This window comes from Rissa tridactyla, chromosome 1, assembly GCF_028500815.1.
Source record: "Rissa tridactyla isolate bRisTri1 chromosome 1, bRisTri1.patW.cur.20221130, whole genome shotgun sequence".
In the NCBI taxonomy this organism is placed as follows: Eukaryota; Metazoa; Chordata; class Aves; order Charadriiformes; family Laridae; genus Rissa; species Rissa tridactyla.
Genome location: NC_071466.1, coordinates 212,379,610 through 212,397,268, shown reverse-complemented (window position 1 = coordinate 212,397,268; position 17,659 = coordinate 212,379,610). Strand labels below are relative to the sequence as shown.

Below are 17,659 nucleotides of genomic sequence, written 5' to 3'. Positions count from 1 at the left end.
CTGTGTATTATCTTTGTTGTCTATGCGTGCTATCAAGCAACATTAGAATGGAGACCCCAGAGTGCTTTATAGCAGCTAAGCACACTTGAATTTCAAAACATCTTCTCCTAGCACAGCGTGGTACCCTGAAAGTAATGATCGAACGATGAAGTTGCATTATATCCCTTATCATCTCCCTTTTTATTTTATATGAAGAATCAATACAGCTAAAGGTTAGAAAAGCCCCGTCTGGTACTTGCAATCCTGGCTCCTAGTTGTCTCCAGTTGGAAGTGTGAGCTCGGCCGTAACCACAATGCTGCGAGCAAATGCTATAAAAAGAAAAGCTGTCTGAAATTGGAAGAGTTTTTTCCAACACTTTCTCAGAGAAGGCGGCAGCAGCAGCAGGTCTGTTTCTGTTTAATGCATTGGGGAAGCTGCAGCCAAAAAAAAATCTGTAATGTGGGTGGGTGTGAAAGGAAACATGAGGTTGTCAATCAAAGTGAAAAAGAACAGAATTTCCAGGGAGCTGGAAACACTATATTAAAAAGAAGCTTTTTGGAGAATACCAAAAAAAAGTTCTTTTCTTGGAGATGGACAGAAGAAGGACAAGAAGACAGAGAAAGAGAAAGAACTGGAAGACTAAAAAAAAGGTTGTAATTCACAAGGCCAGCATGAAAGAGGTCACTGGTCAGAGTTAGAGGGGACTGAGAACCCCTCCCGGAGCTGGCACACGCAGAGTGTGCTGGCCCTGGCCACGCCAAGCAGGGACTTGGAAAACTGCTGGGATCTGTTTAAGATGATCTCGTTTTCTTCTAAATGGGTGAATTTTTTGCTAGAGATGCTTGCCACATATTAGAAAGAAATTTTGGAAGGACTTTTCAGTGAATGACCATGAAGTACAAACAACTGTGAGAATATGAAAATGGGCAAGGGGAGAAGGTCCAGTGCAGACCTAGCTCTCAGGCCTATCCGTGTCCTTCAACACTTTAAAATGTACATAAACCCACTACTGCTATTACAGTAGAGCCACAAAGCCCAGGTCATTGTTTTAGGCAATGTAAAATCAGTAAGCAGAAAGTGCATCCCCACACTAAGATGTTACTACCTGTGTAAGTAAATATGTTACTAAACACAAAATTCAAGTGGTTCTTCTATGAGGCTGATGCTCAGAACACTTGCCACAATTGCCACTAGAGTCAGAAGAAACCGCCAGGGTTCAACAGACCCTGATGAAAACGAGAGACACGTTTAGGAACCTACAAGTACTTTGCAAGAACTCAGGAGAATGGGGAAATCAGGAAGCAGAAACACAGATTTACATTTACAACGAACAAATGCTGGACATGTATCTATTTTATTTCAGGGTACCTACAGCTCTGCCAGAAAATGGAGCACAAACAATTATGACTTGCGTGTGCATAAAACACTTCAATTGCTAATACTGTCCCCTGGCATTTAGGAAAGGATACACGATGAGTAGGTGTGAGGAGGAAGAGCAGGGAATCATGACTGGGGCAGCCTGTACCTCCTGGAACAATGCTGCTTGGTCTTTGGGCCCATCGGCATCTCACGGCAGATGAGATGTTCATCTCATCCACACAGCTGCTCCTTTCCCAGGAGACTGCCGGAGCCAGGTGTGAAGAAAGAGAGGTCATCACTCTTGCGAGTAAGCAGAGAACAGAAGAATGAAAGAAATGTGAGAGATTATATTGCAAAGTGACATTTTCCAGAACTATTTTGAGTAATCAGGGTCTACAGAGAGTTGTGCATCTCTCAAACTAGGAAGATTTATTATCCATCATACCAGTAGCTGGCAAAGAAGAGCTTTGGGGTTCAGCAGAAACACAGATGGAGAGGGACATACCGCCCCAGATCCAACTCTGTGATAACCTAGGCAAAGACGTCATATAACCCCTTTTAGAAGCCTCCTGAGCTCCCTCTTAAAAACAAACAAACAAAAAAACAAAACCAAAAAAAAACCCCAACAGATTTTATCCATGTGGCTTCTATGGCAGGGCTGTTCCACAGTCTCACTCCTCTGACGGCAGTCACTGCTCCTTCATTTCCAGCTCAAAGATGCTAATGTTCAGTGTATACCCATTTGCTAAAGTGTCAGCGTAGTTCTCCATCTTACATAGCTTTTTGCCTTCTCCAATTGCAAAATGCCTATCCTGTAGAGATAGGGGGCATAAGTTCTTTCATATTTGTTTTGCTAGACTCAAGGAACAACGCTCCTCTCACCCCCCATAACAGTCTCCATTCTATGCTGCATCTGTTCTCTCTGCCCCTTTTAGTTTGGCTTCTTGAACATAGATGACCAGAAGCAATAATCAAGATGAGCTGTGAATATACCTGTATGTCCCTAAAATACTTCAAATTTTAAAATCACATTTGTATTTTAAAATCACATTTGTCTTTTAGTTTCTCGGATGCATCATACAGGTTACAGACTGACTCTGTGGAGCCAATTAAGATACCCAAAGTCTTCACAACCATTTCCAAATTATCAGCTCCCACTGAATAACGGATGATCTTATTAGTTCCCAAGACCCCAAGCCCCGTAATACTGAATTTCATCCCATGCCAGTTACTCTTGGCCTCAAAGTGATCTCATTCTTTCTGCATAACACAATTTAGCAGCCTTGCAGGAGAGATGGGGAGGGACTCTTCATCAGGGTAGGTAGCGATAGGACGAGGGGTAATGGTTTTAAACTGAAAGAGGGGAGATTTAGATGAGATATCAGGAAGAAATCCTTTACTGGGAGGGTGGTGAGACACTGGCCCAGGTTGCCCAGAGAAGCTGTGGCTGCCCCATCCCTGGAGGTGTTCAAGGCCAGGCTGGATGGGGCTTTGAGCAGACTGGTCTAGTGGGAGGTGTCCCTGCCCATGGCAGGGGGGTGGAACTAGGTGATCTTTAAGGTCCCTTCCAACTCTAACCATTCTATGATTCTATGACAACGGGAGGTCGTGAGCCTTGGGAATCATTCTGTTGATGATACGTCTCAACTTAGTGTCACTAACAAGTTTTCTCAGCACAGTCCCAATCTCCATCCTGTGATTCTAGATGCAAATGCTCAGTGGAATCTAAAGAAATTATAGCCAAAGTCAATGTTTTTTGTTCCACTCCAGCGTCCCCAAGATAGTTATTAATGAATGCCACCTTCCCACCCAGGTCTTCACAGGAGGAGGTCCCAGAAGGTCTCCTTGGTTCTACAGCCAACACCTTGGGGAATGATTTAGGTTGGAAAAGACCTTAAAGATCATCTACTTCCAACCCCCCTGCCCTGGGCAGGGACACCTCCCACTAGACCAGGCTGCTCAAAGCCCCATCCAGCCTGGCCTTGACCTCCAGGGATGGGGCAGCCACAGCTTCTCTGGGCAGTCTGCGCCCAGAGCCTCACCACCCTCACAGTAAAGGATTTCTTCATAATTTCTGATCTAGGGAAATCAGGCGGGCGAGGGAAGGTCCGTATGGTTTGATACAGGACGGCTATGTCATTTGAAGGTCTATACCGTCGTCCCCTGGCAGCGCTCACCGCCGCGGGAGCCGAGGAGGGCCGTGCTGAGGGGAGCACCGCCCCGAACCCGCCACAGGCCCCGGCCCCGGCCCCGAGCGGGCTGCAGGCCGCCGGCCTAGGGGCGGTAGCGAGCCGTCCTCCTCGCCGGCCGGGCAGCCATGGCCGCCTCCGGGCTGTGGCGGCTGAGGAGACCCCTGGCAGCCGCCTTCAGCAGCGCGGCGACGGCGGCGGGCGGGCGGCCTTCCCCGCCGGAGAAGCTGACGGTGCGGCGGCAGGCGGAGGGCGTCCGGTGAGGAGGCGGGCGGGCCGGGGCTGGGGGGAGAGGGGAGGCAGCGCTGCGGGGCCGTCCCTGGGGCTCTGAACGCGTTTATTATTGTTTTATAGAAGCCGTCCTTGTGTTTAACGGCTTTTACAGAAACATTGTCTTGAACAACCCGCAGAAAAGGAACGCCCTGTCCCTCGCCATGCTGCAGTCCCTCAGGGAGGACCTGCTGCACGACGTCAAGAGCAAAGAACTCCGAGTTATCATCATTTCAGGTACTTCGTCATTTAAGGCCGACGGAAGAGAAGGCAGAGGGGGCGAGGGAAGGAGCAGAAAGGGGATAATACGGAGTTTAACCCGAAACCTCTCACAGAACTACAGAAAACGGGACGGGATTGCGTGGTGTTTTCCGTGCAGCGGGCCAGGACCACGCAGGGGATCCTACCGGTGCCTTCACCCTCCAGAGCCGGCTCTCTTTTACATGTTGTTCTTTTACAGTCATCCCAATTTCCACTCTTATGTACTTAAATCCTCATTCTTGAACACAGCATTAACAATTGACTTGGGTTTTGTTACATCTTTCTTAATAGTTAACATGTCTTAAGAAGAAACAGTGTAGAAACATGTTTGAAAATGTCGGTATTGCAGCCAGGTTACCCAGTGTGTTTACAGAGCCGATGAACTTTGTCCTTTGGTAAAAACAATCAGTAGATTAAATAATTGGTTTAAAAACTATATGTAAAGAATAAACAGAGCAAAAGCCAGGTTCTAATGGTTATCCAGCTGAAGAAATAACATTCCCAGGTACAGGTTTTCGTGCAGGAACAGACCGAGCTGGTATGACACTTCTTCCCTTCGGTGGCAGGTATAATTCGTAGTAAACAGGGCTCACAAGGTTGCTTCAAATCATGCGCTCCATTCCCCAGCACTAAGCCAGGATCACCCTCGTTATCTTTGCCACTGATTTCTAAAACTCTCTGATGAAGGAGAGACTATAATAGCAACACTGCAGTGTATTTACCTGTAACCTGCAGATGTAAAGCATTCTCTCTCAGAGCCTGGGACAGTTTTCTTCCATTTAGGTATTAACCTGTAGAGCTCTTAAAGATAATGAAACTTGAGCTGTTCTTAAGCCATCTTTTTTTTTTCCTCTGCTATTTTAAGATAATCTTCCTCTACCACCCTTACAAACATCTTGGGAGAAATAGGTTTATTAATTTAGGATGATGCTGCTCCCTGTAGGTAGAGGAAAACACTGTGTGTTAGTTCACACACACATGAGAGTGGAAGTAAGCTAACTTTACAGGGGTGAGTTTAAATATATATATTCAATGTTTCAAACAGCAATTACAAATTTTGTGAAACACTTCAGGTTCTTCTTTGGGAGTACAGTAGTCTGGGAGTTTGTGAGCACAATTTCATTTGTTTTTTTTTTGTTTTAGTTTAAAAAGAAATCGCATGTTCCTCTTGATTTCCAATTCCCTTGCTGAATGGAATGCAAAAGAAGAAATCTCAAGAAAATAAAAGATTTTTCAGGGAATTCTTTGAGTCTTTAACACAGACTTTGCAGTGGATCCTTCTTCAATGAAGGACAAATACAGATATTTCCAGATAATATCTGGATAATCCAGATAATAATCTGGTCCGTACGAAAAAAAAAAGCATAGCTAAGGTTGTGTCTGCGTAGTGGTAGAGCTGAAAATGTCACATCCATACAAATATCTGAGGAGTTCTGAAGGATTCAAAAGCATCAAATTGGTTTATTCTTACAGTAGATACCCTCATGACAAAGGAAAGCTGTTGTAAAGATAGTGTACATGTAAAGGGTGTTTTGACCTTAGCCATCACTGGAAACAAACAAATCCAAAACTTAGGTCTGCAGAAACCTGCTCTTTCACTGCCCAAACCCTGGACATGCTTTTTGGGATTGTCTAGATGACAGTTTTAACCAGTGGAGGAAAAGATGCCCAATAACCCTTCTGATTCTCCTCTAGCGGAACAACCTCTTTTCTTTTTCTTTTTTTTTTCCCTATTGTGGCCTTGAATGCCACAATACAAAAATCTTGATGTTTATTTAGCAAAAGTTAGTCATTAATGCTGGATACAATAAATAGGGACTAGCTGTATTAAGTCTGAGAGCAGACCACTCCATCCTTGCTGCAGCTGACTAGTTTACATTGTACCCAGGAGCTCTTTAGAACAGTATCCTTAGAAGAAACTGGGCTCAGAGGTGTGAAGTGCCTTATTTTTAACGGTGTTAACTTGGAATGGAAATAAAACTAGGCCTTTAAAAATGTTTATGGGTGTTACTGTGGTTAAATGTTGCCTTGTGGCAATTTGTTACAAAATCCAGAAGGCAATGTTTCCAAACTCTGTACAAACTCCCTTTGGAAGCTCCTTTTTAACCATTAACATCTCATCGATGTGCCTTTAGCTGGGGCACTGATGCGCTGCTGCCCCTAGTATCTTGATTAATTCAGACTGACTTTTCCTGAAATTCTTTGCAGCTGAAGGACCTGTATTTTGTTCTGGCCATGATTTAAAGGAACTGTCAAGTGAAGATGATGTGAAGTATCATTCCCAAGTATTTGAAATATGTGCAGAGGTAAGCAGTTCTTCTTAAGTGACACCCCTTTTGCCTGGTACTAAGCACAAGCAATGATACTGGTTTAAGGAGGGACAGCATTGCTCATCTGCTAACTGAAGATGAATCTGGCTGTTGCTCCAGATTCCTTGCTTTTTGCTGCTCTGCCATTTTAATACCTGATCCTGGTGAAATTATGTTTTCCCTGAATTTCTCTACATGCAAATAAAAGGGCTAGAATGCCAATGTGCATGTCTCCTACAATGGGTACAGTCATGGCGTGTTCCTTAGTTTAGCCAGTGTTCCGTGCAGCTGAATATTTGGGCAATGTCTTTCCTAGAAATCTAGGGATAACCACCTTCAAATCACCTGTGATCAAATGTTCTTTCCCGGCGTCCAGCTAGTAACTCAAGACCAGCTTAAACGTCAAGTGTGAAAGTAAGGTCTGACTCTCTGGCTGCCCAGTCAGCAGACCATACAAGTTCTTCTAATAAAGGCACAGACCCGGAGGTCGGGAAGTTAATGTGAATCCTGGAGCCTTTGGAGAGAACGGCAGAAACACCTTTGATTGTAACAGCACTAGAATTTGACCCCTAATCCTGCTCAGTGTGACCACAGGAAGTAAATTGAAAACTTTTGTTCTAGTTCCTCCAGTAATAATTTTCTCTACGACATTGTCAAGCCCATATTTAACAAATGCTGTAAAAGCCATGTGTGAAAGTTACCCCTGGAGGGCCTTCGGTGTAATATGAAGCAATCATCCTGGCACCTTTGCCTGGATTCCATCTTGGTGTGCTGATCACAAAGAAGTAAGCACAAATACGACTGGATGACGGGCTTTGTCAGAAAGGAGCCAAGGTCCAACAGTTTAGCAGCCAATAGTTTATTATTAATTTTGTAGTTGCAGGTCAGAATGCCAGTATGCTGTCAGTGGAGAACTGAACCATGCAGCTTCTGGGTCACAGAATAGGAAAGATCAGGCAGAAAAAAATGTGAAACTTACTCCATATAGCATGAAAGCAAGAGTTGGTTCATTTGTGACTTTAAGGACCAGAAGAATTTAAATTGTCCTGTATGCATATCTAGCATTATGGCTATATTCAGGGTTAATGAGTAGTATAGCAAGCTTAACTCTGATTAATAAAGAGAAACAGCAAAAAATAACAGAATGTCAGTGTTTAGAGTTAAAAGAGCCCTTCTTTGTGAGAATGTTGCCCTACTGTATAGTAAGTTTAGTAAGGCAGCATTATTACAAATAAAAAATGGTAAACCAATTTCAGATGAATATTCCTGAGACCATGAAATTCAGAGATAGGGAGATAATCAAAACCCAACCGCATACAGTCCTGGACAACCTGCTCTACCCGAGCCTGCTTGAGTAGGGGGGTTGGACTCAATGGTCTCAAGAGGTCACTGCCAACCTAAATGCGTCTGAAACTGGCAACGCAAATTCAGGAAGAAATTAAATATAAGAGATGAAATGACACTTGAAGTGATCCCTTTTCTGGTGTTGATTGTAGTGATAAGTGCTTTAAATTCTCTAGCTGAGTATCCTGAAAGGGATTTAAGTTTCTCATAAATCACAACTCACTATTACCCCCATGGAGGAAGAAGGTCTTACTGTTAAATAATAATGGCACTTTACAGGCAAACAGAAATAGAGAAATTAACGTAGGCTTTATTTAGGATCCTAACTACTATCTAAATTTTAGCTGTCTGGTAGAATAATTGACTTTTGCTTTTATTTGGTGAATAGAGAGAAAGGTACTTTTGAGGGCTTTCAAAATGGGATCGTGTCTTCCTAAATTTCAATACTTAACTTAAGTAGAATGGATCCTACCCCAAGTGCCGTGCCTACAGCATTGTGGACTAGGGTGCCCAGAGCATTGGACTGGTTTACAGGAACCTTGGCTTCTACATTTGTTTATGACTGGTAATCTTAAACAGATCGTCTCAGCTGCTACACCTGTTTCCCTACGCATATAACAGCGTTAGCAATACTATATAATGCAGTGTCCGAGAACTAAGTACTCTCCACATACAAGTTTGAGACAGCTGATAGTATCACAAAAAAACATAAATACCAGGGTGCTTTTTTGGGAGAAGCAGTTGACTTTGAATTTTTATAACCACAAGAGTACTCTGTAGTTGTTTATCTGCACACACGCACGTATTGTACCTCTTTTGTTGGTCTGCTTCTTAAGACCCACCGAAAAATTGTGTTTAAACAAAGATAGAAGAATGGAGACAAAGACTGATCAAATTCAAAACTGAATGTAGGTAATTTTACCTAAGCAAGATAAAATTTGCTAGACTTCGTCTACTGGAGAAATTGAAGTAGCAAATAAAAATTTGCTATCTTGCTACACTGTGTTAATATGAGATTTATTTTTTTTTTAAGTCAGATAGTGACTGTAATCACTTAACTAGCACTTTCTATCTTCAGGCCCTAAAATTAGGTGAGTTTGTTGATTCCCACTATATGGAAAGAGAACCTGAGTTAGAAAAGTTAAGACAAATTCATCTTTCTTAACTTCAGCTATCTGAAGTTGGATGTCCGACCTTCAAGAATTATCTGAGAGAGAATAAGTGTGCTTTCCCATCTTATGTGTAATGCAAGCAGAAAAAATTGTTTTCTGGTAGTAAGTCTCTCCCTTGAATGCAGAGTAAGCCTAGAAAGACATCCAGTGATTGTGTTTGGGTGAGATCAATCCAGGCTCGAGATCATGCAGAAACTAGCAAGAGTCTGGTTTCATTTCTCGGGACAGAGACTTTTATTAAGTTAAGTTTTCCTTTATGGGGCAAATGAAGGTGGGGATGGTGTGTCTCGGATACGCATCTTCCCATAGCCAGGAACACTAGACCTGCAATGCAGAGGCACCCAAGCTCCTTGCAGATCTGATAACAAGTGTTTATGACTTTCATTCTTGTGTTTTCCATTTCCACTGGTGTTAGGACCATGCTACATAAACACAACTGAGCAGCTACTGGACCAGCAGTGGTCTTGTGCATTTAAACAAGTTTTGCAGAGAGCTTACTCCAGTTAATAAAGATGAAGGTGTGTGAAGCCATTGCCAGTTTTAGAACAGCCACTGCTTAAATTTCAGGGACTGACTGACCACTTTCTTTTGTGCATGCAGGTTATGACTTTAATCCAGAAACTTCCCGTACCAGTGATTGCCAAAGTAAATGGCTTGGCTACAGCAGCAGGCTGTCAGCTTGTGGCAAGCTGTGACATTGCAGTGGCAAGCGAGAAATCTCAATTTGCTACTCCTGGAGTAAACATCGGACTGTTTTGCTCCACACCAGCTGTGGCCTTGGGCAGATCTCTTCCAAGAAAGGTAGGCTTCCTTCCCAAAAACTCTTTGTAATTTTGCAAGAAGTAGGTTCCCATGTTAGGAGTTTTAGTTCCATTACCTAAACTTTATTTTCCTGCATTCAAAATATTTCATTGCAAAAGACATCTTCATAACTCTTTGGACTGGGAAAAATAATAAAGGGCTGAACTCTGTTCAGGGAAAGCAGCTTCCTACTGATGCGATTCCAACCAGCGTGGACTCATACCAGCAGCACACCAGCTCAGCGATCCCCTTCCTTTCCAACGAACAGATCTGTGCTTTAGACAATGGTGTTCTCCCCTGATGAGGAAACCCCTGCAAGTTCAGGATATCAGTCCCACCAAGGTATCAGTTCTTGCCAGGCAGTGACATTTCACTGCCAGCATGATCTGCCTGTGTGTAGATCAAGATGCTTTAAATAGCATCTAAAACCCTCCTATACTTTCTTCCTGCTTTATTTCCTACTGATTGTGGCTATACATCCCTCACTGCATAAACAATAGAAAATCTGCAAAGCTTCCGTAAGTGAGAAAAGAAATTTTAAGTTCTGGTCTAGTTGGATTCATGTGGACAGACTCTCCAAGCCCAGCCCAATCTATCAGAGCAAAGATACTAACGAGGATAATCAGCTCTTATGATTCAGGGCATCAGTCAATTGCACCCAGAGTCACTGAAAAAATTCTTACTGAAATATAACATTGAATAGTCACTGAGTATTTGGGGGATTTTTTAATTTGAAACCTCAAGTACAAGATACTGAAAGCGGCAGGAGACTGAAATAGATGTGGCTATAAGAAGGATATATATAAAAACACCCCAACCAACCTTAAACTAAGGCAGATATTTTCAAAAACTACACATTGACATAGTGAGTATTTATCATTATATGCCCAGCTTAAAATGCCAAGTTCAGTCATTTGACATTGTGGACCATCCACATCTCTCACAATTCCTACTGCAATTGCTAGAGATTCTGGGCAGTTGAAAAGAAACCCAGAGGTGTCAGCCTAGGACAGCTGCAGTCAGTGGGAAGGTCCGAAAAAAGGATAGCTTTAAACCCAGTCCTTCTATTTGCTGAAACCTCTTAACTTCCTTGGCAGTTTAAGAGGCCAAAAGATTTAAATCTGATGTTTTTCAAAAGAGTAACTTGTACTTGAAGAAGCTGAAATTCCCCAAACAAACCAAAGGAATAAGGTAGTTGAAATGACTTCATACAATATTTTTTCTTGTTCAGGTGGCATTAGAGATGCTTTTCACAGGTGAACCTCTTTCTGCCCAAGAAGCATTAATGCATGGGCTTATCAGCAAGGTGGTACCAGAAGACAAGCTGGAAGAAGAGACCATGAAAATCTCTCACAAGATATGTGAAAGCAGCAAATCCGTCCTGGCACTGGGGAAAGCCACCTTTTACAGACAGATGTCACAGGACCTTGATACTGCTTACAAAACGACTACTCAGGTCATGGCAGACAATTTGAATTTGAGAGATGGGCAGGAGGGTATTGAAGCCTTTATTCAGAAACGTAAGCCTGTCTGGTCACACTCTCAGGATAAGAAGAAATGAATCCTGTTTCTAAACTAACCTTAGCTGTGCTTTATGATTCTTCACGTAGTTGCCTTTGGGAACTATATTTTTGTTCTTACTGAAAGTTAAATTTCTCTTCCTACATATGCCAAAGCCACAATAAATTTATTATAAGTGTATAATAAATGTTAAGAAAAATCAAACCAAATGGGTTTTTTTCAGCAATTAATTTAATCTATGGTTTTAGAAGGAACTCTGTGCTGCAAAAAATCAGTTTAATGTGTCCCAGGTTACTTAGGAAATCACAGGGAATGGCAGAGAGCTCAGATCACCCTGTTCAGTATGTGTCCCCCTAGTTCTGGATAAGAATTTCCATTTGTTGCTATTTATAGCAAATTAAAGGGCTGGGACACATTCCAGAGATGATGATAGTACATATCATAATGGATTCCAATACAGTTCATATGTTACAGGCAAAAGCCTGTAACAGCAGTCCATTGCTCCTTATGAATATATCTGCTTGTAAACTTCATGTATTATTAGTTTGTTTCCTTCAGCAAATCCTGTTTTTCCACCATCAGTTCAAGCACTTGTCCCAGCTCTAGAGAATTTTGCTGTTGACTCCAGAGAGGCTGAGCATGGCTTGGGGATGTTAAGTTTCAAAAGGGCACACTGTGAAAGCCACCGCCTGTGGGCTTCAGCAGAGATTCTCACCTGGCACTGTTCTAACCCAGCTGTAATTTTCAGGCTGTATGTCTTCAGTTTATCACAGAATTTTAGATGTGTTAGTTGGAAACTCCACCCTTGTGCTCAAAGCTGGGCTTTTACTGACACTGGAACAGGTCAGTCATGGATGTAAGGTCTTGCCAGCCTCCATCAACAAGGATTCAGCTGCTCCTCTGGGTAATCTGTCACAGTGCTGTGCAACCCTCTGGTGAAAAAAACCCAACTCTTAATGTCCAGTCTGAGCCTCGAAGCAGCAGGTTTTTGGCCATTGTCCCTTGTTAAATTATCTGATATTATTGAGAAAACTTCAGCTCCGTTGTCATTCCAACTCTCTTCAAACAGTCACAGGCTGCAGTTAGACCACACTTAGACTCCTCTGTGCCAGACTGAACAAGCCCAGCTTCCGCCACTCTCCTTGTAGCTCATTTTCTGTAGGTAACCAGCTTGGTAGCCATCCAATGGACCAATTCCAGTTTCTCCACATCCCTTTTGTACTGGTTGTGCCAAAACTGGACTGTATTCCAAATATGGCCTCACCAGTGCTGAGCAGAGGAGAACAAAATATTCCCTCCATCTGCTGGCCACTTCCAGCCCATCCATATTGCTCAGTGTGCATTTTGCCTTATTTGTGATGAGAGTGCACTGTTGGCTGATATTCAGTTGGGCAGCCACGGCAAGCCCAGTTTCAGCACGACTGCTGCTCTGCCGTCAGCTCCTAGCCTGTACTGGTTCTCGGGGTTATTCTTCTCCAGGTGCAGAACCTTGCATTTCTCCTTAGCTTATGGTTCTTCTGGATTGAAGCCGGGCCATTCGGTGCGTCAGCCATTCCCCCAATTTCGCATCATCTGCAGATTTGCTGGGGATGTATATTGATGACAATACTGAATGATATGAGCCTCGATGTCAAGCCATGGTGATCAACATGGGATGGCCTCTCAGCAAAGACATTTCTTCTGAAGTTCCGCATGGACAAATCATGAAGGCTCATCTATTTCACCCTTAAATAGGCATCTAAGGAAGATGAAATGAATCACTGTGTGGATGGGCCTTTCTTTCTTTGTTGACAGTAAAAGTAGCCTAACGTGCTTAGTTCAGACTTAGACGTCTTATGTTAGAGAAGACGAATCCTACCTACAGCTACTAAAACTCCAAATGTGGAAGTATCATGAATCAAGAAGGACATTTTTAAGCTGTGTTTGCTCCTGTGTCCCTGGTTCCCTGTCTGTATGAGTTTAGTTCATTCCTCATTTCTTGTCTGGAGTGAATCAGATACCCAATAAAGTTCTGGGACAGTTCTCTCCAGGGATCGATTACTCCTAGGCAGTATGGATGAGTCTGCACTAGCTTTGGCTTGCTCTGCCCTTCACAGTGCCCTGATACTATCCCCAAAGGCCTTGCCTAACGCTCCCAAGTGGCCTCAGCATCATGCTAAAAAACACCCTGCTGGCAAGCCTGCTTGTTATTTTGGGTACTTTGAACTGAAAAACTGCCACGACGAAATCAACACTTTGGTCTCTGGGCCATGAAGGTGCTGTATGGATCTAGGGGAAGCCCAAGCCAAGTGCTGTGCAATGCAGTTGCTGCAGGTCTACTTCAGAATGACCTAAGCACGAGGGCCACCTTGCAAAGGCTGTTGTTGGTAGTGTCAGCCTTCTTGATGTCCCCTTGTTAGGAGAAGTGGTCTCATGGGTCAGTCAATCTGCCTCCCACGTAGCAGCAAGGGGCTGTCAGGTGCACTGTTGGGATCAAGGGGTTGAATGACACTTTGCTTCCTGAGTAGCAGAATTACATTCTGTCATTCCTTATACTGGAGCAAGACTTGGATAGTTTGGAGCAAAAATCAGCCTCTCTTCTTTCTGACTGACCGACACATTTCAATTCAAACCAGTGATATAAATACTCATACCATTTATATGCAGACAGCCCCACAAAGCAGTTCTCTTGTCTGTCTATAGCACATACTCAGGATGAAAAGAAAGCAATTTCCAGTTCTGCCGCTATTTTTAATTTGAGGAATGGAAACTTAAAACTTGAAATCACTATTAAAAATAGTTTGTTCCTATAGGAATGTGAAAAATGTGGATCACTGGGAATAGTTGTTTTAAAAATACAAACTTTTATTGTTACCACTAGGGGAGTTGGGGTTTATATAAATTCATATAGTTTATATAGGCTAGAAACTGTTATGAGCAGTTAAGAGATAGAAGGGTTAAATCTGGAGCTGAATAACCTTCATCATGTCCTTTTTAATGCAGTAAGATGCTGCACTTAGATTCTGTTCCCACATGCTGCTCTAAAAGCATTAGTAAAGAGTAAATTGTTTTTAAAAATATTTGTATTTAATGGCTATCTTGCAACTACTCAGCAAATCTCTACTGGCTCTTTTGTTCCAGGCTTTTAGAAATAAGTACATTATCTGATTTTTGCAGAATAGTGCTCCTTCCAACTAAATGGAGTAATAAAATGGTTTCACTGGCCATCTTAAAACATGAGCGATAGTTTGGATGAGCATATTCTCTCAGATATTTAGAAATTCTCATTTTGCAATTGATTGCCATCTACACAAGGCAGGGTTTGGCATTATTATTAACTCCTGGTTATAATTGTTAAAGAAAAAAAATTTACATTTTTAAAGAATAATTACTTCATCTGAAATAGTTATATTGCAATGGAATCGAATTTTGGTCATCTTACTCCTGCACATGGATTCATTTAATTTGAATGGCCTCATAAGACACTAACATTACAAAGACATATAGATATCCTCAGCATTATTCACTGTGAGCAGACTGACATCAATGGAAGTGCCATGTAAAGTTACAAACAGGCATACTTTAGCAAGACAAAATGGTGATGGGAGGGGAAGTTAATGACAAAGATGGTGTTCTGGGTGTTTATAAGATAGGCAGAGGCTACGAGTGTTACCTTATCCTTGGCTTTCCCTGAAAAAGACCAAACACCACAATGCCTTGAGCTCCTTCACAGTTCAAATCCATGGAAGTTGAGGAGGCAGAGTGCCCTGGGCGGCTGAGTTCAGGTCCTTAAGAACACTGCTTTTCTAGGCTCATGGTCTTTTTCAGTCTAATTCACGGCTATGACAAATGTTTGTGTTGTACTTTCAGATCTTGAAGAGAAAAATATTTATTAGTATGTTTTGACTCAGTTTTCACAGTATTTTTTTTCACAGTACTATTTTATGCAATAAAGGAATTGTGTAATTAGTAATCATCAGTTGCAAAAATGGTGGCATCCACGGGAACATTTCCCTCTTGCTTGAGCCGCTACACAGAAAAACTTCAGGTTTTAGAACATTCCAGCACTGGCCCCTGTGGATTGACAAAGCAACATCATTTTTCATTTCTGACTTGTCTGGGATTTTTATTTTTACCCACATCTGCCTTTATTGTTTAATTCAATGGATTTAGAGGCTATTCCTGGGAAACAGACCGGTTCCAGGACTGTTAATTAAGTTCTACAGCCAAGAAACAGCAAACCAGTGATATATTGGGAGCCCTACTGCTGTGGCTATCTGCTGCCTGAGGAGACAGTTTGTCCCAAAATAGCAAGGAGTCTATCCCTTGTCATCCCATTCATTTTTATTAAAGAATCTGCTCTGCAGCAATGTCTGCCAGGTAATTAGCCTAGTTTCAAGTGACCCTAATAGCATGCGGCATACATTCAGCCTTCTCTGTAAACTAAGCACAACTCCATCTGTGTACAGCCTCTAGGATGCAGCTTATCACTGCGAATGACAGGCAGGGACACGTTTTCTATTCATATACACAGGAACGGCTGGAAACCGGTGGGGAAAATGCCAGCAAGGAATTGCCAGTATGAATGTAACGAACTATCCAACCAGCGACCTCAGAATCCATGGAGGCCTTAGAAGAACGGCTTTGAGCCTTTACCTGGAAATTTTAGAAAAGATATATAGGCAAAACCTGGAGGATACAATCATATCATCACTTGTGATGTAGCTTCAGGATCCCTTCATGAACGAGGCAAACAAAGAAGCCAGGGGGCAGTGATAGCTAGAGTAACGCTCAGCACAAGGTTGTTCTTAATTCGTGGATCAGGCAACAATCTGCCTCACCACATCACTTAGGGGATATATGCTGAAGATAGAGTTAAACAGAGGACTCAAGTGATGGGCAAGGTATTTATACCTTCCACATTCCACAGAGACAAAACCAGAACAGGACTTTAGATAAGCTTTTATATAAACTTCACGTGCTTTTCTTAAGGCCACCCAACCCAGAATTCAGCAGAGTGGGTAAGAATTAGTTTTGCGTTGGTTTGAAGTAATCTCCTGTAGCTGTGGAGGAGAAAGCTTGAAAATATGTACTACAAGGGCACAAAAAGCTGGACGTAGCTAGCATAAAAATACACGACTGACTCATTGGCAAAAGTCAGCAGCGTAGTTTTTACCATCTAGCTCATGATTTCTGAGCATTTGGATGGCGACACTGTGTCCTTCAGAGAACTGCTTTTGGGTAATTCCTATATTGTCATTCCTGTATTGCAGATGGGGAAACTGAGGCCAAATGTGCTCTGCCTGAGGTCTCACGGTGAGCCAGGGGCACAGTAACAGTGGCATTCAGAATGCCGACACCTGCTCCTTGTACTTCTTCAGGAACAAAATTTTTGGTAAAATCAGCAGAAATGCAGGATGATTGCATGCCCTGAACAGTCTGCAGAGGCTTCTGAACTGGAATTATGAGCTACTGCATCAAAGGCCCCATGCTTGACATTTATTGGCTTTTTGATGAATGTTGGGGTAATTTTACTGTCAACAGTTTCTCATTAGGAGCCTGGCAATGTTCTTTCTGACCATTATCTTGCTCAATATCACATTGGGTTGCTACAAAGAGCAGAGATTTTATGTAAAACCCATCTATCTCTGTAGCTGCAAAATTTTCTAATAATTCTACATTTAAATAATCTCACGGAAATGCTAGCTGCCTTCTCTAAGCAATAAGGAGAATGGACAAATGGTTAAATTTCCATGAAGACCTACAGCTATTGGACAAACCTCATACTGTAATGAGTAGGGTTGATTTGTCTTGATTTCACTGGAATTGCACCTCGATTATACTAATTCTGAATTTAGCCACTGAGTAATGCATCTCCATCCTGGTTTACACTCGCAGAGGAGGAAAAAACCATCAGACCTATACCTTTCTCACTCTCCATTGCATGATGTACCGTTTCCTGGCTGCTTGTTGTCAATATCAGGAATTATTTTTGTCAAACCCATAGCTTTTATAAAAAGAAAATAGTAGAATTGTACCCCTAATACTACTGTGTATTTGGAAAGGGGAAAATAATTCATTAAACTTTCATGTGGCCAACTGTAGTAATTTTCATGGTATGACTTTTAAAACATTAATAGTTCTTTTAAATATTTGTATCCTGGAGTTGTGATAATGGGAGCATCACAGGGTTATTGTATATTTAATTGATTATGTTTGTTAGAGAGAAAAAAATGAAAACAAAACCAGATGATAACATATCAAATTGAATTTGTACCACTAAAATTCAAGGCAGACTCATGGATTTGGTTCATGACTGTTTTTCATAGCTACTTAATACAGGAGACTCTCATTTTCCCTCCTTAGGTAGGACAGTGTTTACAGCCTGCCAAAACCAAAACCTGTAACACTGTGGAGTTAACTGAAAACAAGAAACATTCCTTTAGCCTAGATCAAAACACAACCAACCCTTTA

The 17,659-nt window shown here is 42.2% G+C and overlaps 1 protein-coding gene across 1 annotated transcript; it reads left to right on the top strand.

Moving 5' to 3' along the window:
* Nucleotides 1-3,457: 3,457 nt before the first annotated feature.
* On the top strand, nucleotides 3,458-17,289 carry ECHDC3 (enoyl-CoA hydratase domain containing 3). The gene is given in 6 exon segments (XM_054194753.1): nucleotides 3,458-3,648; nucleotides 3,650-3,787; nucleotides 3,914-4,035; nucleotides 6,268-6,365; nucleotides 9,485-9,685; nucleotides 10,917-17,289. Coding segments are annotated over 6 exon segments (1,065 nt in total). The 5' UTR covers nucleotides 3,458-3,472; the 3' UTR covers nucleotides 11,247-17,289.
* Nucleotides 17,290-17,659: the final 370 nt, after the last annotated feature.